The following is a 25122-nucleotide window of genomic DNA, read 5'->3' as shown; positions in this document are numbered from 1 at the left end:
GCCATCAAAGCCCCTATGCGTCCCGGATCATATACCCGGCTGAGTTACGTAAAATCAAAATGAGAGAGATCTATCAGTTGATCTTCCATGGAAACTCGGCTCCTCATCCCTATCCTGTGAGAACCCATGAAATTGATGCTTCATTCAAAGGCGCAGAAGCCCAAACATTGAGAAGATGGATTTGACCAAGTCTTGAAATCTGTAGTCAGTGCATTGTCTGAAAACCTTCCCCCAAGGACTAGAGATCCGAGGTAGATACAAACTTCTCAGGCATGTCAGAACGGTCGCCGGAACGAGGCGGTCGACGTTCTCATTTCGGTTCGGCCGTAGTCTCTCATTAAGATAGGTCCATCTAGGTAATCGTACAAGTTAGCCAAAGCCACTGCCTTGCCTCTCCTGTATGATGCTCCTTCTGGTGTGTTTGAACTTCTCGCAACAAAGTATGCAGGAAGGAGAGAGTGAAGCGGACTTACCACATCCCGCCAATGCTTGCCATGAGGCAAACTCTGTCTGAAAGGAAGGTCCTGGGATTGCGCTTACAGAATATTGACAGCTACTTCTCATATTGCCTTCGGGTACCCAGGAAGCCATTTTGTACTCTGACTGGCATCTTGCCACAGTTGAGTCACTCGCCTCTTTCCCCTTGGCTTCTCCCAACATGATTTTTGAATCATCATCATCACGATAGGAATTGGCGCGCAAAGGCATTATCAAATACCCGCAAAATTCTATCATCGAGACGAAGGCCACGACTCTTGCTGTCTGCTTCTATTCCTATTAAGATGCCCGACGACAACTGTTGGTACTTGGTACCTCAACCCACCCACGAAGACCTGCGTTCCGACAAAATCTACAGAAGTTGTACTGAAAGCCTGAGAAAGGGGTGCCTCGGTTTCCCTGGATATTTTCGCATCATATGCCTCTGGGGTGGAGAAGAAGTCTTCATTCGAGAAGAAGCGGCCCAAGGTCAAATGTTCAAGACCTGGCGCGAGAATAATCCGGTCGCGGTCGTCAACTTCCGCCAACGGGCCTCCAAAACTGGCTACTGGGATCCCATCAGAAATGATCTTGGACATACCATCTTCTATTACGGGCAATTCTTCCAGCGTGTCGACTTCAACAAGGCCTACGAGGTCTTTGCACGCAACCCTCAGCCTGAGTACGCCAAATCGCGGACTCTGTTCTGTTTAGGGGATCGGGCTGTGCCTGCAGAACCGTGGACGGCACACGTGGTGGGATTGGGAGAGGAACTCGATTTAGAGACTGTCGATTCAGCAGTCGACGACCGGCCCCCTGGTTTTGACTCGAACGCTTAGGAAACCTGCCAAACCACCATCAACGAGAATAATGCCACTGATGCTGTTCAACTTTTTAGCGACATCTACACCAATATCTTCAGGTACTCTAGAGGGACCATCGACGGTAACCAAGCCCTGTCCGCCGTCTGTCAAGCTTTCCGCCTCTTCCCGGACGCCGTAAAAGTCTTGAGGTCAAGTTTGAGTCCTCAGGGACAAGCCGATGCCTTCAGTGGTCCACTGATCTTTCCCGCACCGGACTTCGAAAACGGATCCGTAGGCTGCCTTTCCGTTAAAGCTCTAAATTTCGGGAGAGCAGCGATCATAGCGCATCCTGCAGTATTGCACTTGATCGCCAGGTTTATTCATGTCTACTTCCTCAAGGGCGATGTCACTGACCGCTACCGTGGTAGCTTGTTTGAAATTATTTGCTTTCTTCGTTTAGAACATATTCCATGTTATGACACGACCATCTCGACCAACGGCGACTCCTCTCGCCGTCCTCAAGTTTGTCTGCCGCCTGAGAGTTGGACTCACGGAATTGAGGAAATGAACAAGCGGGACAGTCAAAAGGACATCGACCGCCTTGTGGCTTTCTTTGAATCTTTTGAACGCTAGCCCCTCCATCGGATAGCATCGAAGATACTATAGGAGGCTATCATCAAAGGACTCCCCTTGGTGCGAAGGATGAACAGGGCGATGGCTATCGCAACTAGCTGATGCTAGGGCAAGTATCATTTCGCCCTTACTTTACTACTGTTTTGTGTATATGTGGTTTCAGCGATGCTGGAGACCTATGAATGAGAAGCAGCTCTGAACGTCGCGAGTTCATTCTAGCCCGTGTGCGTGCATTCTGTCGGTAACTACATGATGGTCTTGAATGAGCAAGGCCAGGTTAAACCATTTTCTTACAAGCTGTAAAGCTCTGTATCAGATAGCAGAAACCACGAACACCCCCTGGCACCCCCACGCTATGGCTTCCCTTAGCCCTTCAAGCTGGCATAAAAAGTAATGCCAAGACCGGACTGGCTGAATTAGAAGTTGACAGATGTAAGGTAGTTACGGGAGGGCAGCTTGATCCTCCATGGCGATGTTGTTGTCTGGCAAGGATTGTCGTGCGGCTCCTCTCCATCTCATTCCTGCCACTAGGCTAATCTTTCCAGTCTTTACGAGGAGTGAATCATCTCTAGATATCGACAAGAAATTGGCCGCGTATTCGAGGGGCTTCTGAGATGTAGAGGCCCCGAATAGACCTCGATCGGTCTACTCTTGTCATTTTTTCTTTTTCTTCTTTAGCTTTGTAGCTACCATGTGTAACATATCCGGACAATGCTTCCGTATTTATGGAGAGATTCAAGGTAGCCAATCTCATGGTTCTGGTCAAAATGATCAATCCACATTCATTTTGTTGCGTTCATTAGCAGAGGAAGAGAGGTGGCTATTCTAGAGGAAAGACACAAAAGAAAAAAGGCAAAAGTTCAACACTCGAACTGGCGAGGTTCGAGTGTCTATGAAAGCGCTCGTTGGCATCTATTTCTACCAATTGTATACCGCTCGGCTACTGCGGGCGGTGACTTTTCCGATGGTCTTCGTACATATACCTGGCAAGCTTTCGTCGTGAATCCTTTATTCCCACGGATTTTGAATATGTTTACCACCCGGGGGAACGTCATCATTTGCATAACTTATCAATACTTCAGTCAAGCTGAATCATGGGGTATCATTTCTATTCCATTCTTAACTCAGCCATTTCTCGGCCTTATTGGGTATCAATCTTCTAAGCACATCAATCTGGCGCGCCTGCGCCTTATGTCTCAAGTCTGCGACTCCTCGCCTATCCGTCCGTCTCTGCCCATTCGAGTAGACCACTGTGAAATCCGGGACCTTTTCGCCAGGCTTGATGACAGTCAAAGGCGAGATTGTGCAGTTCTGCAGCAGTTAGTTGGCCATCCCAGCTGGTCTGATGGAAAGATGGCACCAACCTTGCCAATGACGGCGCCATGTCCGATCCGAGATCGGACCCCAACCACCGTATCTGTTCCAATATCTGTGCCCCCAGCTTCAATGATGGCGCCAACCTCTACCGTCACGTAGTCCCCCAGCGAGATGCCTCCACTGGCGTCGTCGTCACCAACCTTGCCGATATGGGCCCGCTCGTGAATGATACACCTCCGACCGATGAGGATGCTGCCGTTTGTGGTTTCAAGCTTCGACCGTGGGTGTAATACGCTTTCTGATTGGATCGTGATCGAATGTGTTCCGACGAGAATGGCGCTGTCGGCAACAGTGAGAGATGACGAGAAGCTGACGGGTGGTCGTGGGCCTTGATTGGAGACGGCAGGCAGCATAGAATGCCGCTTGTTAGACGACATTGTGGTACGTGTCCTGGATTGCTCCGACCCAATGCTAATCCTAGCCAAATGATGCAAGGCGCATTATTGGTGACGCCTGTAACAATTCAAGGCTCACATGGGAGACCGAGATGCGACGAGCAACGGTGTTAGTGATGGAATAGCTCGCCGTGGGGCAGTAGAGTCCGACGTCGATTCTCTGGAGCGGCCCCAGCGCATAACCCCGGTTAATGCATCCGCGCTCCCACGTGACCGTCTCGCTGACTAAATGACCCGCATTGGCCAATCAACGCCAGTTGGAAATAAGCATCATCGATTTGGTGCAATTGAGCTGTGTTCCACGACGACGAATTCCTCCGATCGACAACCTCCATCCACCACCAAATACCCCCCCAACGCCCACGATGGCCACTCCACGGCGGTTGCCCGCGCAGGCCGCTCAGGCTGCGCGAAACTTTGCGACAGTACGAACCTACGGCGGACTCAAGGATCAGGACCGTATTTTCCAGAATCTTTACGGCCGGTTGCCCCCGACGCTGGCTTCCGCGAAGAAGTTGGGCGATTGGCACAAGACGAAGGAGATCATTCTCAAGGGACACGACTGGATCATCAGCGAGGTCAAGGCCTCTGGTCTCCGTGGACGTGGAGGTGCCGGTTTCCCTTCAGGATTGAAATGGGTAGGTTGCCACCTTGCGATTTTGCTGGACTATTGCCGCGGCAATCAAGGGAAGGGGCGGAACAACGGGCTAACGCAACGGCAATCGCGCAGTCATTCATGAACTTCAAGGACTGGGACAAGGACGACAAGCCGAGATATTTGGTCGTCAACGCCGATGAGGGCGAGCCCGGAACCTGCAAGGACCGCGAGATTATGCGAAAGGATCCCCACAAGCTTATCGAGGGCTGCCTCGTCGCCGGCAGAGCGATGAACGCCACCGCCGCCTACATTTACATCCGCGGCGAGTTCGTTCATGAAGCTGCCGTTCTCCAGAACGCCATCAACGAGGCATACAAGGATGGATTGATTGGCAAGAACGCCTGCAACTCCGGATACGACTTCGACGTCTTCATTCACCGTGGTGCCGGTGCCTACGTCTGCGGTGAGGAGACCTCCCTCATCGAGTCCCTCGAGGGCAAGCCCGGAAAGCCCCGTCTCAAGCCCCCTTTCCCCGCTGCTGTCGGTCTTTTCGGATGCCCTTCCACCGTCGCCAACGTCGAGACTATCGCTGTCGCCCCCACCATCTGCAGACGCGGTGGCAACTGGTTCGCCGGCTTTGGCCGTGAGCGTAACCAGGGCACCAAGCTCTTCTGCATTTCCGGTCACGTCAACAACCCCGTCACCGTCGAGGAGGAGATGTCGATACCCCTGCGCGAGCTTATCGACAAGCACTGCGGCGGTGTCCGTGGTGGCTGGGACAACCTTTTGGCCGTCATTCCCGGTGGCTCTTCCACCCCTATTCTTCCCAAGAGCATCTGCGACAACCAGCTTATGGACTTTGACGGTCTCAAGGACAGCCAGTCCGGTCTCGGTACTGCCGCCGTCATTGTCATGGACAAGAGCACCGACGTTGTCCGCGCCATTAGCCGTCTCTCCCACTTCTACGCCCACGAGTCCTGCGGTCAATGCACGCCCTGCAGAGAGGGTAGCAAGTGGACCGACCAGATCATGAAGCGTTTCGAGAAGGGCCAGGGCCGGCCACGCGAGATCGACATGCTTCAGGAGCTCACCAAGCAAGTTGAGGGTCACACTATTTGCGGTATGTATCTTCGTTCATGACGTCAATGATCCCCATTGCTAATAACTCTTATCTAGCTCTTGGTGAGGCTTTCGCCTGGCCCCTTCAGGGTCTTATTAGACATTTCCGCCCCGAGCTTGAGAAGAGAATGGAGGAGTATGCCGCGCTGAACGGCGGTGCTAACGCTCTGGGTGGTGGTTGGGAGCCGACTGCCCGGGCTCAGGGCAAGCTGGTTTCACCGGGACAGTAAAAGGCTGAGATTTTTTGCATGCTTGTAGACCGGCGCCCGAGGGCTTGTATATATTAGTAGTACATTAGCAGAGCCCTAAATGCGCTGGAGTTCATTTGTTCACGACTATTCAACTTGTACACACTGTTGCCCATGCTATTGCGATGACCTTAATTGGAGAAATGAGATGTCGGCAGGGAACCTTAACAATCAATCGACAAACTGAACCGGACCCATGGGTAGTTGAATCATGTATGAGAGACTATGAATCATACACGTCAATTCTTCAAGCCACTCTATCGGCGTTAAGCCTCAAGAAATCTGTCCAATAAGGCCACTGTATTTCTCATCTCTTTATGCAAAGCCGCAAGCATGCCAGGGATCTTCCACTCGGCCCACACATCCGGACAGCTCGGGACTCGGCTGGCTGCACCACCGGCCAAAGAGACTCCTCCGAAGAACGGCGGGCGGGGGTTTCTGTAAACTACCGTCTCGGATTTCTTTGACCGCCCCCCGTCTACCCACGACAACTCCCTCGGCCGGTTGGAGATTGTGCTCCGTCTGTTCCTCGAGTATTCTTACTGGGATTTTTTAGTAGAACGCACTTGGGTTTTGTTTTGTTTTCTTGTTTATCTGTCCTTTAGCGGAGAAAGTTTCGCCGAGATGACTTCTTTCACTTTTGACCAGTTTGTCGCCTTTGCGTCTGACAGTGGTGAGTATTATTCTTGATTGAGCACTCTCATACACTGCATACTTGAATCTTTGGATTCGGCCTATGTTATTCCCTCAATTTCGCGTCAATCACTATCTGAGATAACGATGCCTCTCACTCGTGCCCTCCACCCTGCTCACCGCTCACCCCCACGATCATGCTCATGAAAAGCTGACACCCAAACCTCAAGCCGGCCTTGAACGCATCCTCCGTGGCCTCCAAGCCCTCACCGCAATCTTCTCAGCATACCCATCCCTCGTGGCTCTCGCCCTGCTAGACGCAGACCCACCATTGCTCGAAGCTCTCGGCCCGCTACGAGGCCATCTCAACCTCACGCGCCGCTTCATCCGCTTCTTCTGGTTCCTCAACTCGTTTGGCACGTCGTACAATCTTTTCACCTCCATCTCTTCGTCACCATCTTCACCAGCCAAGAAGAGCCAGGGCGTGGGTCTGGAGACCTGGCTCGACATCATCAAGTTCACCCTTCTCGGCCTCTACGGTGGCCTCGAGTCCCTCACCCTCCCGGACCTCCTCGGCGTCCCGCAGATCGCCTACTTTGGCGCCGAGCGCACGCGGGCGCTGAACGTCGAGGCGCAGCGGTTTTGGCTTCTTGCGTTGGCGGCGGGCGTCTTTGCGAATTTGACGAGGGTGCTCAAGGCTTTTGCGTACGCGCCAGTGCCGCAGCATGGGCATGGGTACGGCACGGGGGAAAAGCCGGGTGAGAAGAAGGCTGCCGTTGAGGGAGGTGCTGAGAAGGAAACTGCTGCTGCTGCTGCTGTTGTCCCTGACGAAAAGAAAGGCGATGAGGGAGGAGAGGACGAGAAGCTTGACTGGGAGGCTGAACGTACTCGTCTCCGGGCTATTGTCATGAAGAGACGGGAGGATAGGAAGCGGTGGCGGAGGGAGGTCGCGGTCAAGGTCAAGAGCCTTGGGCGCAAGATCTTTTCCGACTCGTTGGATTGCCTTATTCCGGGCGTGATTCTGGGCTGGGTCAACGTTCAGCCGGGAACTGTTGGGATTGCCATGTTCATCACTACCATCTTGAGCAGTAGAGATATTTGGGATAGATGCGGTGCGACTGTTAGTCAGAGAAGGAGCTCCTAATGGAGACTTGAAATGGGATGCGGCGATTGAAGTGTCCCTATTCTAGAGGTCCTGCATTTATATTTATATAGATTTAGAGACGGACATGGATTACGTCCTGCCTGATGCCAAACCAGATTTCAAAGCACACTCGTCATACAAACTCCAGGCCAGTCTTCGTCCATAGTGTCATCATGTCTATCGTATCCTTCTCCTTTGCACTCCGCCAAAGGTCGTGGTAAATCACCAAGTGGATGAGCTTCTCGTTCTCAATTGAGGTTAATTTTCTCCAAGGGAGTAAACGGCTTACTCGGCCGAGACAGACATGGGGGCATGTCTCTGCTCCGGAGCCTGGGGAAGTCGGATTCGGTATTTGTGCGAGCCGAGATCGTCTTCGTCGTCCTCGTCCCATAGGACCTGGACCTTGGCACGCCTCAAGATGGAGAACTGCTGGGCGATTGCAATGACAGCCTCAAGCACACTGTGATTTTCTTGTCAGCGACGAATTTAGAGAAACAGGCCTGGCAACATTGGAAGAAAAACTTACCCAACAATGATGGCAACGACCGCAATGCCAACGTGGTCCTCATAATGCCAGCAGTACGGTTCACCAGCAGCAATGACACCAGACGTGAAAGAAACAGCCGCAAACGTGATATCGAGAGCAGTATACAGCCAGCCCAAAGCCCTCCTCTTCTTCTTATCATCACCGTCGAACCACCTACGCATCCCACCGTGGCTCTCCTCGTCGTCATCACCACCGCCATCACCGCGACGTCCACGGCGGCCAAAGATACACTTGACGCATCCGAGGTCGACGATGACTGGCTTATTCCGGTCACTCCGCTTGTGTCCGCCCTGCGCCAAGAGCGCGAACGTGAGCCATAGCAGCTGCAGGGTAGCCAGGAAGATGAAGACTTTGGAGAGGCTCTCGTACCGCCTCCGGCCGTCCCACTCGAGGATGACGAGGGTGAGGCTGAGGGCGACGGCGATGAAGCGCAGGAGAGCGACGGAGTTGATGATGAATTTGAGGAATACCAGGGGTGAATACGTGCCCGAGCCGCCGCCGTTGTGGGATGAGGCGGATGAGTGGTGGGACGTAGGGGTCAGTGGGCGGAAGACGACGTTGGGGTTCAACGGTCTGTTTTCCGGAGGGGAGGAGGCCATTGTTTTGAGGGACCCTAGGAATTTGGTGGAGGGGAGGTCGTATACTATATCGTGGGGTGGGTAGTGGTATGTGTTGTCTGTGTAGGACAGTGCTTGCTTATCCGAGTAGACAGGCATCGAGAGGTTTCATCCGACGGTGGGTGGTGAGGGAGAGGCTGTTATATACGAGACTGAGTCGTGCCCCATCTCACGAATGGAAAGAGGCAGCAGGTAAGCAATGCGGTGTTTGTGTGTGTTTGTGTGTGTGTGTATAGTGAAAAGTGAGAGAGATACTTTGGGTTCGGTATTGGACTCAAGGGAAGAGGAGACCAGAATCAGAACCAGAGCATGCAGACAGACCCGTCAACGTGAGTACGCCTTGGAATCTCACGCGCACCCAGCTTGGCTCCCATCCCTCGAGCCAACAGACACTCCCCCTTCTACACTCTTCACCAATGGCAACAAAGGGTCCCGAGAGCCGCGGAGGCACGCCCCGGCTTCGCCATGCGGGATCTCCAAGTCGTTCATCCACTGACGTTGTCCGGAATTCGGGTGCCTGGAGGTCCACTTTGGCCTAGTGACACACCAACGTCAAACCACCCCGCCTCACGAGGGGAAGCTTATAATTGGCCGGCCGGACGAACTGGGTGTAAAGAAACGCCCAGCGGCGGTGCGATTCGGATTTTTTCTTTGGAGAAGGATTGACATGTATCAGTTGTTTTGGTGTCGTTGGGGTCTGGTTTAGGCTTTGACGTGGTTACGGTTACGGTGGTGATCGTCGCGGATCTTACCAAAGTCCCATCTTCGGGGGTGCTGGGCACGCTGAGGTACGCGTAGGCTAGTGGCTTGCTGGAGGAACGTCGAAAGGGATTGTATTAGCCTCATTCAAGTCTCATCAGACCATGGGTTCGTATTCATGGAAATATTTTGGAACACACTGCTGTGGTACCGGTCGATTCGCAGTCGTCTTAGCATTACCTCACAACTGCTTGAAGTCGAACATCGACATGTCAAGAAGCACCTCATGATCAAACATTCTTCTACTAGGTAGTTGAGCTGTACACTGTCTACATGCACCAGATAGGTAGTCCCAGCATGGATGTAACAAGAATTCTATCCTGTCAATGTCGAAATTTCCAAAGGGATATCGTCTTCGCCTAGAATTCGTCCAATATTATTCGCTCTCTCGAACGCCCGATTGACAATGCTAACCAAGATATGCTGTCAGTCAAGCCGATGCTCCACCATTCAGACTTTGAACACAGCAATACCGGGCGACGGCTATGCAGGTTTCAGGATAGTTGCTTAATGCTGGTGCCTGCTCGGAAGCATCCGAGGCTCTCGAAGCCGGGCCCAGACTTGCCAAGTTGACGCAAGCAAGCGCCATTCCTTCCAACAACAACCACCACCTCGTCTGTCAGTCTAGCTGAATCAACGACGACCCGTCACACGATAGCTCCCAGTTTCGATCGATACTTTCCATCCGTCATTGACGAGGGCGGCAATAACGCCCTGTCTCAGTCGCGACACACCTCCGGCACTATGGAGGCCACGGCCTGTAACGATTGTGAAGCCTTCGGCCGCCTTTCTTGCTCGGTACTCGCCGAGGCCATTCCACCAGTCCCAAACGCGCTCACGAGCGATTCGGACGCCGTCCGCAACTTCAACGCCGTGGAGATCGATCGACTTTCCTGAACTAGTGCTGGAAACGTGTATTTCGGCCGCGACGCTCTTTGCCTTGGCGAAACTACGCGCCTCCTCGCGTCCACGATCTGCATAGTATCCTGCTGCCTGCCTGTACAAATGTCCTTTTTTGTACACTTGGCCGGCAGTCGTATAAGAGTGACTGCTGGCCTCGCGGTACATGCCAGCTGTGTCCATGGCCTGTTGGTAAGTGCGGGGTCCCGACGAGGGGCTATTCAGGAGAACCGGGCTGTTAAGGGGCCGCCCAATGGGCAACATGAGTGACGTTTTTGGCGAGGCAACCTTTTGCCAACCATCGGACGAGCCCTCCAGCTCTTCCGTCGTCAAAGGCGCTAGCTTGTAGTTGATGTCCAGGCGTTTGGCGGGCAACTTGCCATAGTAACGATTCAGCAACGTAGCAACCTCCTCTGTCCACTGATGGTCGCTACGTGTGACTTCGTTGAGGGGAGACAAGTACTGTTCGGGAATGTGTCGGAATTGCTTCTTGAGTTCCTGAATGTACTGCTTCCGGTGCTCGTCTTCGCCAGTCCAGGCACCGACACCTTGCTTAACAAAACGATCGAGGAACTCTATGATGGTGAGTTCTATTGAGCCTTTCCGCGCATCAAAGACGTCCGAGACTTCATCGAACGGCAGATCGAGCTTCTCCACGATGAACAGGATCTTCTCAACCCCTGAGCAATGTCAGTTGATGCTTTCTGTAGCCATTCCGCTTTACTCACGTTCATTTTCATCAATGACAGGCGAAGTTTCATTGATGCTACTTGAGCTGGACGACAGGTCCGTACGAAGATCTTTTCGTTTCTTCCCCTTGGCTTTCTTTTTCCCGGACGCCTTTTGGGACAGCCCCGAATCCGCGAAGCCATCGATGCCCTTTGGCCTCTCGCCGATGGACTCAAGATACTGAATGTTCAACAAGGTCTCCAGGGCGGCTTGGAAGTCGCCCTTGGCTTTCTTGAGCGCAAAGCTCACATCATGCGGCTTCAGGTCTGAGAACATATCCTGCAGCTGCAAGAGTTTCTCTTGATCCGAGTCGCCGTCAAAGGTTGCTATACGGGGGACGTCATAATCCGGTTCAGATGGAGGCGGGCTCGTCAGCCGGGTCCCAGAAGAATCCGAGTCCCTCGGCTGAAGCCCCTCCGAGACCGTGGAGCTGTCTCGCGCATCGACTCCCCCATCAACGGAGCTGATGGTGTCCGGGACACCGCTGGCATTGAATCCGCTCGCCTCTTCGACCAGCACATTCTGGGCTATGCTCTGCAGCATCCCGCGAACGTCGGTGAGCTGGCTCGCATCTTCAAGATCTATTTCGCTCGCGATTGCGATAACGACAGTAGGATCTAGTAGAGGAAATTCCGCCTACACGAACGTCATCAGTATGTACCTTGGCTTCAGAACCCAAATGGCTTCCGCTCGTGGCGCGTTCCCATGCCGCCTCTCCCCTCAAGAATGATGATATTCTCTTGGGAAATCAAGGGAAAATGCAGAAGTGCCATCGAGCACAGAGTCACTCACCACTAAGTCATCTAGCGTTGGTGTAGCCATTGGTCAAGTTGAAACCTTCAGGGTTCGAGATATCGTTGTGAAATAGTCCAAAGCTCACTAGTCATGCTGGAAGGAAAAGCTGCAAAAAGGTATTTTGCTACCGAGTCTCTGGTCGCAAGAACAACCAGAAAGCCGAGTCAGTCAATTGAATCAGACAAGCAACAGTAGTTGCAAGCAAGAACCGAAATTAGTTGCGTAGCGACAGTCGAATGCGCGGGTAGCCGCGTAGCAAACAAACGAGCAGACGACACAATGGTGGTGATGACGCAGGCGGGGCGCTTTTTGGTGGTGGTAGTGGATGTTGGTTTCTGTAAAGGAGAGTCTTTGGCGCTAGGGTGCTCAAATACTAACGAGTGCTCGATGAATCATGTGGCCGCCAGTCTAAAGCGCGCATGTCCTAGTCCAAGTCTTGTCAAAAAGCAAATCAATGACTCTGATCATGTCTGTCATCCGGGCTAGGATCGACCGCGCCTCACGTTGAAAAGACGTTGCTTGTCTACTCCGATCGGGATGTGGCTTTGCGGCTGAGGTCATCAGAGACACGTGCACAGCGGAAGAAGATGTGGCTGACTCGTGGCTGAGGAAAGCGGAAGCGAAGCATAGGGTCATGTGGCTGGTGCAGAAACACTCCACCATCTGGGTACCCCACCATCTTCGGACATTCGGTGCAGCGAACATCCTCGATACGTACCTCCACAGATGACTTCATCCCCTTCAAACCGTGGCACGACATCAGTGGCCCGTCTTTGGGATAAGCACGAGCTAGCGGTTCCCTTCCCGAAGCCGGATCGCTGTAACTCTCATCAACTAAAAGGCGTCAACGGGGTCCGGTTGGCTCCGGCTTGATCAGCTACCAGGAACGGCACTCCGCGGAACAGCAGGATGCTCCATATGTGCGTCAATCAAGCTAGCGGCTAATGTATTACTCGGCGACTCTGGCACTTGGAGGTGGGAAGCGGGATGCGATGCTCCATCCTTGTTTCACGGCTTGCGTTGTTGACTGAGGCGCCTCTCACGTTACCGCATGAGAACCTGCCGATATGCAATCAGCTGTGTACCTCCGTATAGACGGCATGGCAGGACGATGGTTCTGCCGTGTATTGTCAGTCAAATACCGAAATAAGAAAAAGCTCAGTCATATCGCTGCTCCATCTCGACACTTCAGTCAACTTTGCCCAAGGTAGCTCACCTGCATTAGCACCGCATGTATAAGCACTCACCTCACCTTGTCCGCATTCGTCCAAGGCAAGGCAAGGCAGGGTTGCATGGTCAAAGACAGGGATGAACTACATCGGTCGACCGAGCATCCCGATAGCTAGGATTGAAGAGAAAAGGCGTCCCAGCCTCGCGTCGAAGAAAACCGTGACAGCGCGAGCTTCAGAGACCCAAGAAGAATACGGTCTGCCCATCATTGCTGACAATCAAGAGCGGGAGGGGCTTGCTGCCATTTTGCCGTGGCAAGAGAAACCTCGAGATCCATACACCAACGACGCCTACTGTTTGATAGACTTCCTTGCCTTTCCGGCTACTGCGGCGTGGTTCGTGGGCTCGAAAGGCCTAGGCGCAAATCTGTTGCATGGTCGTGCCCGGTGTTCCCATACGAGGGAGGTCCCGGCGCCTCTGCACCCCAGCGCATCAACCTTACTTTTTGTTTCCGACACAAACTCGACACAAATCTATATAAGCTTGTTCCCGGACTCCTCGTCCGCCTGCGCTGCCAAATAATGGCACCCGCAACGGCTTCTACCCATCGTGACATTGGGCCTGAAGTCGACTTGATACCGAGATCTGAACCCGAAAACGGACCTGATTCCGAAGCAACGGCCTACACCGTCCACAGCCGCTCCATTATGAGTTCCGAAACACGCAAGAAGTTTATCAACTATCCTCTCCCGATCCCGGGGTAAGTTGTTCTGTACTTTGTAAAGCTGAGTGGTGGAAGTTTGTTGTCTCGTTCATGATGCGCATATCGCCTCCAATAAGCATACTTGGGGTCTTGGGACTTGTCACAACAGATCGGTAACTGACGCAATTAGACCGCCCATTCCATACAAGAATGTCAGGAAGAGCAATCCGCCTCTCAGAGGTTGGCTCTTGGTCATAGCGGCTTGGGCGTAAGTTTTTCGACGCAGCAACTCTTGCTCTTATTCTCCCTCGCAATCACTTACACACATCAGGATGGAATGTCTATGGTTTATCAGGTCGTTCATCTGGAGCAATGCGGGCTTTGGAAGTCTGAGAAAGATACGCAAGCATATTGAAGATGCTGAACCTCGATACGACCCAACCGTACTGCCACTACCAACGGACGAAGCCAAAGACCCGGCGGTTCTCCACCGTGAAAGCGCAGTCAAGGCGAAACCACACCCCTTGAAATACTACTCCGTAAACGACTACCATGAGATGTACCTTTCAGGTGTAGTCACGCCGCTTGCTGTGGCCCGCGCTATTCTCCCCTTGATTCGGCGCGATACGAACCCACCCGGCGAGCACTCCATCGCGTGGTTTGATACCAAAGTCTCACAGGTGTTGGCCGCTGCCGAGGCATCTACCAAGCGATATAAGGAGGGGCGGTCTCTGGGTCCTTTAGACGGTGTGCCGACGGCAGTCAAAGACGAATATGAAATCGACGGATACCGAACTTGCCTTGGGTCTAGGAACGATTATACGACCCCAGCGACGCCGGGCCAGTCAATTACCAGCTGGTGTGTTAAGAAGCTGGAAGATGCCGGCGCTGTCGTGCTCGGAAAGCTGTCGATGCACGAATTTGGACTTGGTGAGCCTCTAGTTTCCAAACGCCTGGGGCCTCTCAAGCTAACCTGGTGTAGATACGACAGGAAACAATCCCATCTACGGAACACCGCGAAACCCCTACAACCGTGGCTATTACACCGGTGGGAGCTCATCGGGAGCTGGTTATGCAGTTGCGACTGGTCTAGTTCCTGTGGCCCTCGGTAGCGACGGCGGCGGCAGCATTCGCATTCCCTCTTCCATGTGCGGCGTCTACGGTCTGAAGCCAACCCACGGCCGCATCTCTTTTCACCCATGCCCAAATCACAGCAACAGCTGCGCTGTCAATGGCCCCATAGCCGCTGATATCGAGTCTCTGGCGACCTACTTTGAGACCATCGGCGCGCCGCACCCCGACTCTCAGTTCATCCAGGCATCTCCCTTTATCCTGTCACCCAGCGAGAAGCGCGGAAAGGTCCTTGGTATCCCTGAGGCGTGGTTTGCACAGGCAGACCCGGCTATCCAGCGCATGTGCCGTACCATGATCGCGAAGCTCGTCACTCACCACGGCTACGTCACCGTCCCCATCGACATTCCCTTCCTAGTCGAGGGCCAATTCGCCCACGCCATGACAGTCCTCACCGACGGCGCGACACTCCTGCCGGAAACCAAGAACCTGACGCCCGCGAACCGCATCCTCCTCGCCATCGGGCGCGTCACCTCCGCCATGGACTACCTCCTCGCACAGAAACTCCGCGGCCTCCTCATGCAGCACCTGGCCCACCTCTGGCGCATGTACCCGGGCATGATCATCGTCACGCCCACGACCTCGTGCGCGGGATGGCCCATCATGCACGAGGGCGAGCTCACCCACGGCGTGAGCGACGGCGATCGCACCATCAGGTCGATGGAGTACGTCTGGATGGGTAACTTTTGCGGGCTCCCCGGCGTCACGGTGCCAGCGGGCTACGTGGTGCCGCACGACCAGCTCGGCGCCGGTGGCGAGGCCGGGCCCGACACCGTCGGCAAGGTGCCCATTGGGCTCATGGGCATGGGCGAGTGGACGGACGAGCATAGCCTGCTGGAGTTCGGGCTCGACGCCGAGGAGCTGTTTGCGAAGGAGAGGTGCAGGCCGCCCAACTGGATCGACGTCATTCAGCGGGCCAAGGACGACATGGCTAAGAATGGGGAGGACAGCTTGATAGACCTTTAGAGTATGATATCCCCACAGACAACGCGCGAGAGCAATGCAAATCGATCAAGACTACCCTACCAATTCAAAATCAAGGACGCGGCTTTGCGCATGATGAACTAGCTTACTGAAAGCACCACAGGTTCTCATCTACACTTGGAGAAGGAGGCTGAGCTGAGCTGAGCTGAGCTCAAGAAATCCGGGTCCTGCTTCGTTGTCAAGCGACGTTCAAGCATTTGAAGCAGGGGTACCCCGTCCCCCATACCCGGCACTTACAAAGGCATTTTGGTGATCCCTTTCCGTTGGCAGCACCCACTTCCTTGCGTAGATCAATGCGTTCATCGTCATATCACGAAGCTCGGTGGAGAGAAGAGAGGGGAAAGGACCCGAGCTAGCGGGACGACAGCAGGTGACTGCCAACGTTGACGAAATCCAAGACAGATCGAGGCAGGTCTATTGTAAATGGACGAGAAGTGACGACCTGTTTTTTTTTTTTTTTGTGCATATTCGCAGGGAAACCTCGAGGGCAGTACCAAAAAAGGGAATAAGCATTTTCGAACCTGATGAAGGCGCGGGCCGCATGACAATCCCAACCTAAGCTTTTCTGTTCCTCTCGGAAGGGGAAGCTGTTGCTTGCACCGCCCCTTGTGCCAAGATGATCGAACGCCGGTCTAGACCGCTCCAACTGTAGTTGCAGGTTAGGTTGTTCGCATCTTTGGTGTTGTTTGTATTGAACTTTCGAGACGGAAGTTCATGCTCGACAGGGCACGGGCAGTGGGAGATATGAGAGCGGTATGCGAGAAGAACAGATGCATATGCGGCCGGCTTTTGGGTGGTGTCAGTGCGATGACACGAGAGCTTGATATGCAAAGGTTGCGGGCGGTGTGCATGGGGCTTTCACATCTATGGTCCTGGCTCTTGATTATCTCACTTGGCTCGTTATGTTTGAAAGTGTGTTTATGATGGTGTATTCCGTAGAGAAGAAGGTGCATGTCCTCATGTAGTCGCTATCTAGCTAACCTGTGTATTATTCGGTGATCTCCACAGCCAGGTTCCTCGAAGCTCCGAGGATTCGTCAAGTTTCAATCAATAATTGTTGGCACGTGATCCATATATTCTATCTTTAAGGAACTACTGTGAGAAGTTCCTTTGGATGAAGAAGTGTGTTGGTGAGTTCGTCTAAGTGATGGCAGCTCTCAGCCCCTTCAAGCGGTAGGTATTTGAGATATAGCTGACCGTGGTAAAAAGATGTCGATCAGTTTTATCTACCTCGGGCTTGGTGCGCTTTATTTTTTACCCAGTCACTCCGGTTCCAATCTCCTCTTTGACATCGAAAGTGACAGAACGGAAACCAGTCTATAAAGAGCTGATGAGCCTTGTCCTCGTGTCACTTGTGAGACGATATTCATTCTCTTTGGCCCCTACCTAAGGCAGAAGATTTTGACCGTCCGTTGGGCATCAAACCCACATGTCACCAAGGTGCTTGGTCTACAGACCCCAATACTCCCACGGCACCCCTAGGCCGTATACAAAAGCCACGATGTCGCCCATCCCACCCCTTCAGCCTTTCAACTCCTCACTCCACGTGACCAAGCAAAACTTACTACACCACCACAGCATCCTGCCCGGTTCCTGCCTTGACTTCTTCTATCCAGTCCATTGAGAATCTCTCATCCGCCACCAGTCACACATTTGGTCTGGTGGTTTGGAGAAATCCTAAGAAATACCTCGATGGTGGGGGGCGCAGGTTCAAAGCGGGCCTCTCAACTACATTACCATTTTTTTCGCCCTTTCTCTTAGTGCTTGATTGCGATTATAATCGATCCATCTTACTTAGAAGTAGATTCGGGCTCTTGGTCATTTATCCACTGCCATCTCTACTAAGCTTTAAAGTAGCAAGAGGCCTTGAGAGTAGTCTTTCTCTCATTGGAAGTACCTCCCTTTCCATATAGACTTCCATCATGTTAGAGGAGCTCTTCTACTACAGTCTGAAACTGTTCTAGATTGTCCTGATGAGCTTGTCTGCTTAACGTATGTAGCCTTCATGTCAATTGGAATATAACGGATTCCCTTTAACACATATATCTACTAACGCAGAGAAGGCAGGATGAGATGCTCATTGACGTATTGTAGTAACCTACGCTCAAGTATGACACACTCAATAACAAATCTTTTGCCGCTCTATTTCGACATTATCTTCACAAGTAGTCTCATGGTCCTCATCCCCTATCTGAGGTGAGAGCTCCCAAAGAGGCTTTGAACCAAACGCAATTGAGAATCACGACCTCAAAAGTGAGTGATTGACGACTAAGAAGGGGAACGCCTACTAGGACCGTCTCAGCCTTAAACTCCAAGGGACCCCACCCTGGTCTAAATGCAACGCCAGTTGGCTATTAGCCGCACGCGATCTGCTCTAGACCTCAGACCATGTAAGCACAGCTCTGACGTAGGCACCCGGGAGTGCTAGGTAAGGTACTAAGGTAATCATGATCTCACGGCATCTTCAGCACTGATGCAGGTTCTAGCGCCGAACGAGCTGCAAAGTGAACATCGCAGCGCGTCAGAAAACGAAGCAGCCCAGACAAAGTGTCACAAGCACGACAACGTAGGTACGGACAGACTTGACAGACATCAGCTGCAGGGCCGTTGAAATTTCATTCCCGGGCCACGGCGGGGGTGCTACGGCATACGACGATGTTAAGCCGGAATCGCATTGCTCGCCCCCGAGGTTGACCGCAGCCGAAGCCGGGCTTCTCGGACGGACATACGGAAGCCTTTCCCCAGGAAACCATTACCGATAGGTTGCGATGGGAAAAGGTGCCTTTTTGCGGGAACTGAGAGCACGAGTTGTTGAAATCCCCCCCCCCCCCCTTCCCCTCCTCCATCACGAGGTCTGCGACGTTTCCCAACAAAATGCAGGAGAGCCAACCGGTTGAGGTGAGGGGTCAGGTCGCCTTGGAGGTACGGCAGAGAGATAATTAGCTGCCCTGGCCTGTTTACTCCAAATTCGCCTCTCTTGACGCAAGATAGCGTCCCAGCTTCTGGTTTTCTTCATCCTGCCAGGTCTTGTGCCACTGTACGCCCTGAGCTTTCTTTATTAGTCGGTTGTCTGCAGCTCAGCTACCCCCCGCATTCTGGCGCCGAATAGGTTAAACAACCTAACGATCTAATCTTTGCAGGATACCAGAGATCCCCCATCGCACCACGGCTAGGGAATCGTACGTTGATACAAGTGGGTAGACGCTTCCTATTCCCTTGGCCGGTTGCAGAGCAGCAGAGCGTATAGCAAAGAACCAAGAAGAAAGAGAGGAGAAGTCGAAAGTGGAATATCGCACCGGAAGGGAAAAAAGAAGAGGGGCGTCTGGGGACAACCTAAGACTGAATGATATCGCGGGCTTGGCCGACGTAGTGGGGAACCACCCCCGGCCTCCACAGGCGCATACCACTCCCATTCCCCTGCTGCCCTGCTCTCTCTCTTTCGCCCGGGCTCTCCAGAAATACATCCCTCCCAATTTTTGGTCACCTCACATCTCGCAGTCATTGTCAGCGGCTTTCTTCTCTCACACTGCTGTCGCCAGTCGCACCACCACCACCAGAGCAGGCGCGCCTTACCAATTGCCTCTAAGCACAATTCTACTCTGTCGTTCGCTTCCTCCCATCACCAAACCCATCTGGCAGCTCGTGAATGCCAGCGCACGAAACCGAAGCTCGCTCCGCCCAAGGTAGCCCTCTTATCGCTACTGCCGCCCTGCTGCACCCGAAGGTTCCACACCACACACCACCACCGAGGATGAAAGTCTAAGGGAGTGGCGCAATAGTTGGCGAGATTTTCACCAAGAGACGTTTCTCACCTCACTCCATTCCGAAAACACTTCGTCCTACTCTGATATCGCATATCGAGTTCTCGCCGCCATGCCAGACCACGCTGGAACGGCGGTCGCCGCGCCGCCCCAGAGCGGCTCCAACCCGACCCCTCCCAAGGAGCTATACCCCATGGTCAACTGGAAGTATGACCTCTTCCTCTGGGTCTTGGGCGTGCTGGTCGACCTCTTCTTCCGCGAGGTTCACCCTCGTGGCTCCTGGAAAGTCCCCAAGTCGGGTCCTGTTCTCTTCGTCGCCGCTCCGCACGCCAACCAGGTCAGTTTTCTGTCTTTTTTTTCCTTCTTCACCCCCCTTGTCGAAGCAAAGCCCCCCTGTCATTGTCACATGCTAACGCCTGCAATCTCTGCACACAGTTCGTCGATGCTCTCATTCTCCAGCGCACCCTCCGACACGAGGCCGGTCGTCGAGTCTCCCTCCTCATTGCGCAAAAGTCTGTCCATGGCTTCATCGGCTGGGGTTCGCGTCAGGTCGGCTCCGTCCCCGTCGGACGCGCCCAGGACGCCGCCAAGCCCGGCGCCGGCGTCATCTATCTGCCCGACCCCATCAACGATCCTACACTTATCCGCGGCGTTGGCACCAAATTTGGCCAAGGAGAGGGCGAGGTACACGGTATGCTGTTCTTGCCCTCTGCCAAAAAGCAGACTGGCGCCAGCATCGACATTGCACAGATTATCGGACCCGAGGAAATTCGCATAAAGCGCCCATTCAAGGGCAAGCTGTCGCTTGAGCAGCTTACCGGACGTGATGATATTGATGAGAATGGCAACTTCACCAACAAGGACCTCAAGGGATGCAGCCCCGGCTTCAAGGGAACCAAGTACAAGCTCGCCCCGCACATCGATCAGACCAAGGTGTACGAGGCCGTCTTTGACCGTCTGAGGTCAGGTGGCTGCGTAGGCATCTTCCCCGAGGGAGGTAGCCATGACCGCACTGAGCTGCTTCCCCTGAAGGCTGGTGTTGCCATTATGGCACTTGGCGCCCTCGCCGAATCCCCCGACTGTGGTCTGACGATTGTGCCCGTTGGCATGAACTATTTCCACGCCCACAAGTTCCGCAGTCGCGCCGTCGTCGAGTTCGGTCCTCCTTTCGAAGTTCCCCGGCACTTGGTCGAGATGTACAAGAACAACCAGAGACGCGAGGCCATCGGCCAGCTCCTCGACAGCGTATACCAGGCTTTGAGCGCCGTCACCGTCTCTACCCCCGACTACGATACCCTGATGATGCTTCAAGCTGCTCGACGTCTGTATAACCCCACCGGAAAGAAGCTGCCTCTGCCCGTCGTCATTGAGCTGAACCGCAGACTTGCCATGGGCTACGAAAAGTACAAGGATGACGCCCGGGTCGTCCATGTGATTAAGTCTGTCAAGCAATACAACAAGGAGCTACGCTACGTCAACCTGCGCGACCACCAGGTCCAGTACGGCAAGATGTCCATCCCCAAGGTCATCTTCCTGTTGTTCTACCGCGTTGCCAAGCTCCTTGTTCTGCTTATCGGCGTACTGCCCGGTCTTATTCTCTTCGCCCCTGTTTTCGCCGCATCCAAGGCCATTAGCGTTCGTAAGGCGAAGCAAGCTTTGGCTGGCTCGACGGTAAAGGTTCAGGGACGCGACGTTATGGCTACATGGAAACTTTTGGTCGCCATCTTCCTCGCCCCGACTCTATACCACTTTTACTCGGCCATTGTCACCTACAAGGTCTGGCAGGATCATCTCTGGGGTCGCGTTCCTGAATGGGTACCCTGGTGGACGACATACTTGGTCATGTGGCCCCTCATGGTGGGTATTACATTTGCTGCGCTGCGATTTGGCGAAGTCGGCATGGACATCTTCAAGTCTCTGAGGCCTTTGGTCCTCTGTCTGAACCCCGCCTCAAGCTACAACATCCAGCAGCTGCGTGCGAAGCGCGTTGACCTTAGCTCCCAAGTGACGGATCTCATCAACACGCTTGGACCCGAGATGTTCCCCGACTTCGAGAAGACCCGGCTGGTGGCAGACCCGTACAAGGCCGACGGATACTCCCGACCGCGCACACCGCCGGCGCGCCGCGATAGTGACGCATCCAGCGCCTACGATGCCGCGACGCCGCCGTCCATCTCTAGAAGACAAACCCAGCAGTCGAGCCGCGCGATGCCCCGCAACGAATCGTACAGCAACATTGGCGGCGTAGGCATCTTCTCCACGCGACCACCTTCCCGGTCTCGGAGTCGGAGCAGCAGCAGCGGAGGCGGACTCGGGTCGGGCGGGTTCCACATCAGCGGGTTCACGACTCTGGACTCTGCGGGTGGGTTTGACGAGGCTAGCAAAAAGATTCGCGAGGCGATGAAGCTTCGTCGGAGAAAGAGCGGGGATCACAAGATGGAGCTGGGCGCGGACGAGAGCGAGGATGAGGAGTACAACGAGGCGCGCAAGAAGAACACATGATGTTACAAGAACAGAGACGCAAAGCAACAGACGCAATAAGCTCTGAAAGAGAAAGAGAAAGCGAGATGTTGGAGTTGTGGAGACGGGGGGGTTGGGCGCAAGGTGATTCCAATCAAAGGGTACCGTACGGTACGTATAGACAGCGTTTTAATAGTTTCAACATGGATTCCCATTTTTTGTGTCTTTGCGAATCAGCGCCGGCCCAATTTCTGCGTCTTACCTCACAGAGTGCTCTGTACGGAGAACCTAAGAGTGTACGGATACGGATGCTTCGTCTGAACGTTGGAGTGGATTCGCGGGACTGGGGCAAATGCGCAGCCAATTACGGCGATTACAATGTTGACCGCCGCATCTCTTATCTCCGTCCGGCCGGTACGGATCAAGGTACCTTGGTGGGAGGTGTGGGAGGCCGCAGGATCTGATAACTCAAAAGGTCCCCCTCCCCTCCCTTTCCCCCCTCCACGGTGACGCTAGGTAAGGTATTCGAGACAAAAATTCGCACGCGTGGCTTTTTGTCGAACCGGCTATTCCGTGCCGCTGCCGGCCGGAGTTTTCAGGACGTACTGCGTATTGTCCGCGGACCTGTGCCTTTGGCGAGGCCGAGCGAAGGGGGAATCTCGGTGATACGAGCACTCGTTGGGGAAGGCAAGCAAATCACTGCGTCCCTTTTGTAGGGTTACAATTTTGTACATTAATAAGGACGCGCGCGGGACCACGGCGGAGACTGGGGATATAACTCCAGCAAAGGGCGGGTGCCTTGTTGGTCAGCTTTGACATTTTAGTCTTTAACAAGAGACTGTATTGGTTCAGTTCTCGGCCCACGGAGCTTGCGGCGCGCCGGTTGAGTGTTGCCGTCCTGAATCCCACCTTTTCTCCCCTCAAACATTCCATTCCCGATTCCTGACCACCTCGTCATTGTTTCCCACACCTTTGTTAGGTCCGAGGAAAAAAAAAAGGAGCCAAACCCCAAATACCCCACATCCCGCCACCTTTCCGACGGGTGGGCCGAACGACTTTACTCCGTGTATTGCTTTCCTTTCCGAACCGGTCTTCAGCCCTTTAGTTGTAGACCTTGCCCCTCTACTCCATACAACTTCCACCCCTCCAAAGCTACAATCCTCCTCGTTTCCTTTCTTTCTACTACGGTGTAGGGGAGTCGCATTCCTATTTCCATTCCTTTTCCACAATCGCTTCTCAATTTGTTTTTAGAGGAGCACCGAACAAGAAGGCAACCATGACGTCCGCATTCAAGTCCTTCGTCACGGGCGCCAAAAAGTTCGCCCTGGGCACCGCCCACGGCGTATCGGCCCTCGACCTCTTCCCCAAGACGGACCCGGCCGTCGACGGCGAGGACTGCGAGCACGACTGCGAGAGCTGCCACGTCAAGTACCCCAAGGGCTTCAAGATTGACGAGGGCGACGAGCTATATGGCATGGTCAAGGGGTGGAGCACGCACGCGCTCGTGGCGACGGGGAAGAGCGATTGGGTGAGGGACGTTGCGGACGAGAAGGGGAGCGTGATGGAGGCTATCGGGAGGGCTGCGGCGCCGAGTAATGGGGTAAGTAGCTCTGAGCTCTGAGAAGAAGACGACGATGAGGGAAGGGAATAGGTTTCGCTAATGAAGGTGCGACAAAACAGAAACTCATGCTCTCGGCCTCCAACATCCCGACACCGAACCACTCGAGCGATTACACCGAACCCACGACCGTCCTCCTCCTCCCGGCTTTTGTCATCATCGACCACGTCACCCCGAAAAGCGTGCCGGAGCTCCTTACGGAGTTCGTAGACAAGGCGCCGACGAATACCTCCCCGCTCGCGCCGCTCGCCCTTCCGACCTCCGTCCCCGTAGCATCGACAAACGGCAACGGCACCAACACGAGCGCGGCCGCGCCGAGCATACCCCCCGAAATCTCCCGCCGCCCGTGCCCGCACAGCGCGCTGATCCTCCTCTGTTCGCAAAAGACGCGCGACGCCCGCTGCGGACAATCCGCGCCGCTGCTGCGCAAGGAGCTGGAGCGCCACCTCCGGCCCTTGGGGCTCTTCCGCGACATGGACGACGAGAGGCCCGGCGGGGTGGGGATCTACTTTATCTCGCACGTCGGCGGGCACAAGTACAGCGCCAACGTGATGGTGTACCGCCGGCCCGACGCCTTTGGGCTGGACGAGGCGGAGCGCGTCAAGGAGGGAGGGGAGTTGGTGCCCGAGGCGAGGACGGCGGCCGCGCTGCCGGAGACGGAGGATGTGGGTGCTGCGCAGTGCATTTGGCTTGCGCGGATCAAGCCTGAGGATTGTGAGAATTTGGTCAAGTATACGATTTTGCAGGGCAAGGTTGTGAAGCCTGAGACGCAGTTGAGGGGTGGATTTGATAGGGCCAAGGGGATAATGAGTTGGTGAAGTATGTAGTCCTGCGTTTTTTTCTTTTTGCTCTTCTTAGAGACGACTTTGGGCGCATCCGTGGGGGATTCATGATCAGGGCCATTGGGATACAGGTCTGGGGGGCGTTGGAGGATACGGCACATAGAGGAAGACCGGACGGTATTTGGTAGACAAGAGCTTTCGATAGACGAGGGTCTGAGCTTTGCAGAATGGGGCGCGAGTGCCAATATACCTACCTATCATGCTTACAACCTTATGAGAGGATTCGAGCTTTGGAGCGCGGAACAGGAGAATGTCTAGATGTAAGCCAGCTGCGCAGACGATGTGGAGGTGGCCAACTCGAAATTACACAACTAAGGTCAATAGTGTCTTCCTCAGACGGTGTTTGAGATTGCACAATCAGATGTGAGCTTTAGTTCAACAAATGAGGTAAACCATGGCCGTTGCACAGCAAACCGAGTCTCCGCACAATGACCGAGTCGACCGGAGTAGGGCTCCACTTCTACCGGCCCGCCCCGCACCCTCCAAAAAAAACCAGTGACGAGACTGGCAGACCCCCCCGAGCTGCAGGCGCGTTAGGCTGGGCCGCGATAAGATACGAGGGGGAAGCAGCGCAACGGGGAACAGACCCGCCCGCCGTGGTCACCCAGACAACAGCGCTAGCGTAAACAATCCCCACGACCGCTCCTTCGTGGGTGCCCAGTACTACCGCCCTTCAGCT

General features: G+C 54.1%; 9 protein-coding genes across 9 annotated transcripts; 6 read left to right on the top strand and 3 right to left on the bottom strand.

Annotated features, from left to right (window-relative positions):
* Nucleotides 1–782: 782 nt before the first annotated feature.
* CCOS01_10593 (uncharacterized protein) lies at nucleotides 783–1316 on the top strand (the record flags this gene model as incomplete). The annotated part of the gene is made up of 1 exon (XM_060458748.1): nucleotides 783–1316. One exon carries the CDS (start codon nucleotides 783–785, stop codon nucleotides 1314–1316), a length of 534 nt encoding a protein of 177 aa, XP_060310550.1.
* Nucleotides 1317–3032: 1716 nt separating this feature from the next.
* CCOS01_10592 (transferase hexapeptide domain-containing protein) lies at nucleotides 3033–3667 on the bottom strand (the record flags this gene model as incomplete). Its single annotated transcript, XM_060458747.1, has 2 exons — nucleotides 3033–3224; nucleotides 3278–3667. 2 exons carry the CDS (start codon nucleotides 3665–3667, stop codon nucleotides 3033–3035), a joined length of 582 nt encoding a protein of 193 aa, XP_060310549.1.
* Nucleotides 3668–4050: 383 nt separating this feature from the next.
* On the top strand, nucleotides 4051–5632 carry CCOS01_10591 (NADH oxidoreductase; the record flags this gene model as incomplete). The annotated part of the gene is made up of 3 exons (XM_060458746.1): nucleotides 4051–4323; nucleotides 4416–5403; nucleotides 5460–5632. The coding sequence occupies 3 exons, from the start codon at nucleotides 4051–4053 to the stop codon at nucleotides 5630–5632; spliced, it is 1434 nt and encodes a 477-aa protein (XP_060310548.1).
* Nucleotides 5633–6274: 642 nt separating this feature from the next.
* On the top strand, nucleotides 6275–7427 carry CCOS01_10590 (AoPex11B; the record flags this gene model as incomplete). The annotated part of the gene is made up of 2 exons (XM_060458745.1): nucleotides 6275–6323; nucleotides 6514–7427. The coding sequence occupies 2 exons, from the start codon at nucleotides 6275–6277 to the stop codon at nucleotides 7425–7427; spliced, it is 963 nt and encodes a 320-aa protein (XP_060310547.1).
* Nucleotides 7428–7712: 285 nt separating this feature from the next.
* Nucleotides 7713–8573, bottom strand: CCOS01_10589 (uncharacterized protein; the record flags this gene model as incomplete). The annotated part of the gene is made up of 2 exons (XM_060458744.1): nucleotides 7713–7887; nucleotides 7954–8573. The coding sequence occupies 2 exons, from the start codon at nucleotides 8571–8573 to the stop codon at nucleotides 7713–7715; spliced, it is 795 nt and encodes a 264-aa protein (XP_060310546.1).
* A 1410-nt stretch (nucleotides 8574–9983) lies between these two features.
* CCOS01_10588 (smr domain-containing protein) lies at nucleotides 9984–11801 on the bottom strand (the record flags this gene model as incomplete). Its single annotated transcript, XM_060458743.1, has 3 exons — nucleotides 9984–10930; nucleotides 10979–11615; nucleotides 11772–11801. The coding sequence occupies 3 exons, from the start codon at nucleotides 11799–11801 to the stop codon at nucleotides 9984–9986; spliced, it is 1614 nt and encodes a 537-aa protein (XP_060310545.1).
* Nucleotides 11802–13525: 1724 nt separating this feature from the next.
* CCOS01_10587 (amidase) lies at nucleotides 13526–15744 on the top strand (the record flags this gene model as incomplete). Its single annotated transcript, XM_060458742.1, has 4 exons — nucleotides 13526–13704; nucleotides 13838–13915; nucleotides 13979–14577; nucleotides 14630–15744. The coding sequence occupies 4 exons, from the start codon at nucleotides 13526–13528 to the stop codon at nucleotides 15742–15744; spliced, it is 1971 nt and encodes a 656-aa protein (XP_060310544.1).
* A 3891-nt stretch (nucleotides 15745–19635) lies between these two features.
* CCOS01_10586 (acyltransferase) lies at nucleotides 19636–22025 on the top strand (the record flags this gene model as incomplete). The annotated part of the gene is made up of 2 exons (XM_060458741.1): nucleotides 19636–19860; nucleotides 19959–22025. 2 exons carry the CDS (start codon nucleotides 19636–19638, stop codon nucleotides 22023–22025), a joined length of 2292 nt encoding a protein of 763 aa, XP_060310543.1.
* Nucleotides 22026–23259: 1234 nt separating this feature from the next.
* CCOS01_10585 (uncharacterized protein) lies at nucleotides 23260–24419 on the top strand (the record flags this gene model as incomplete). Its single annotated transcript, XM_060458740.1, has 2 exons — nucleotides 23260–23583; nucleotides 23664–24419. The coding sequence occupies 2 exons, from the start codon at nucleotides 23260–23262 to the stop codon at nucleotides 24417–24419; spliced, it is 1080 nt and encodes a 359-aa protein (XP_060310542.1).
* Nucleotides 24420–25122: the final 703 nt, after the last annotated feature.

The sequence above is a fragment of the Colletotrichum costaricense genome (assembly GCF_030867565.1).
Source record: "Colletotrichum costaricense strain IMI 309622 chromosome Unknown Scaffold_11.1, whole genome shotgun sequence".
NCBI lineage: Eukaryota > Fungi > Ascomycota > Sordariomycetes > Glomerellales > Glomerellaceae > Colletotrichum > Colletotrichum costaricense.
This window is presented reverse-complemented; position numbering and strand designations above follow the sequence as displayed.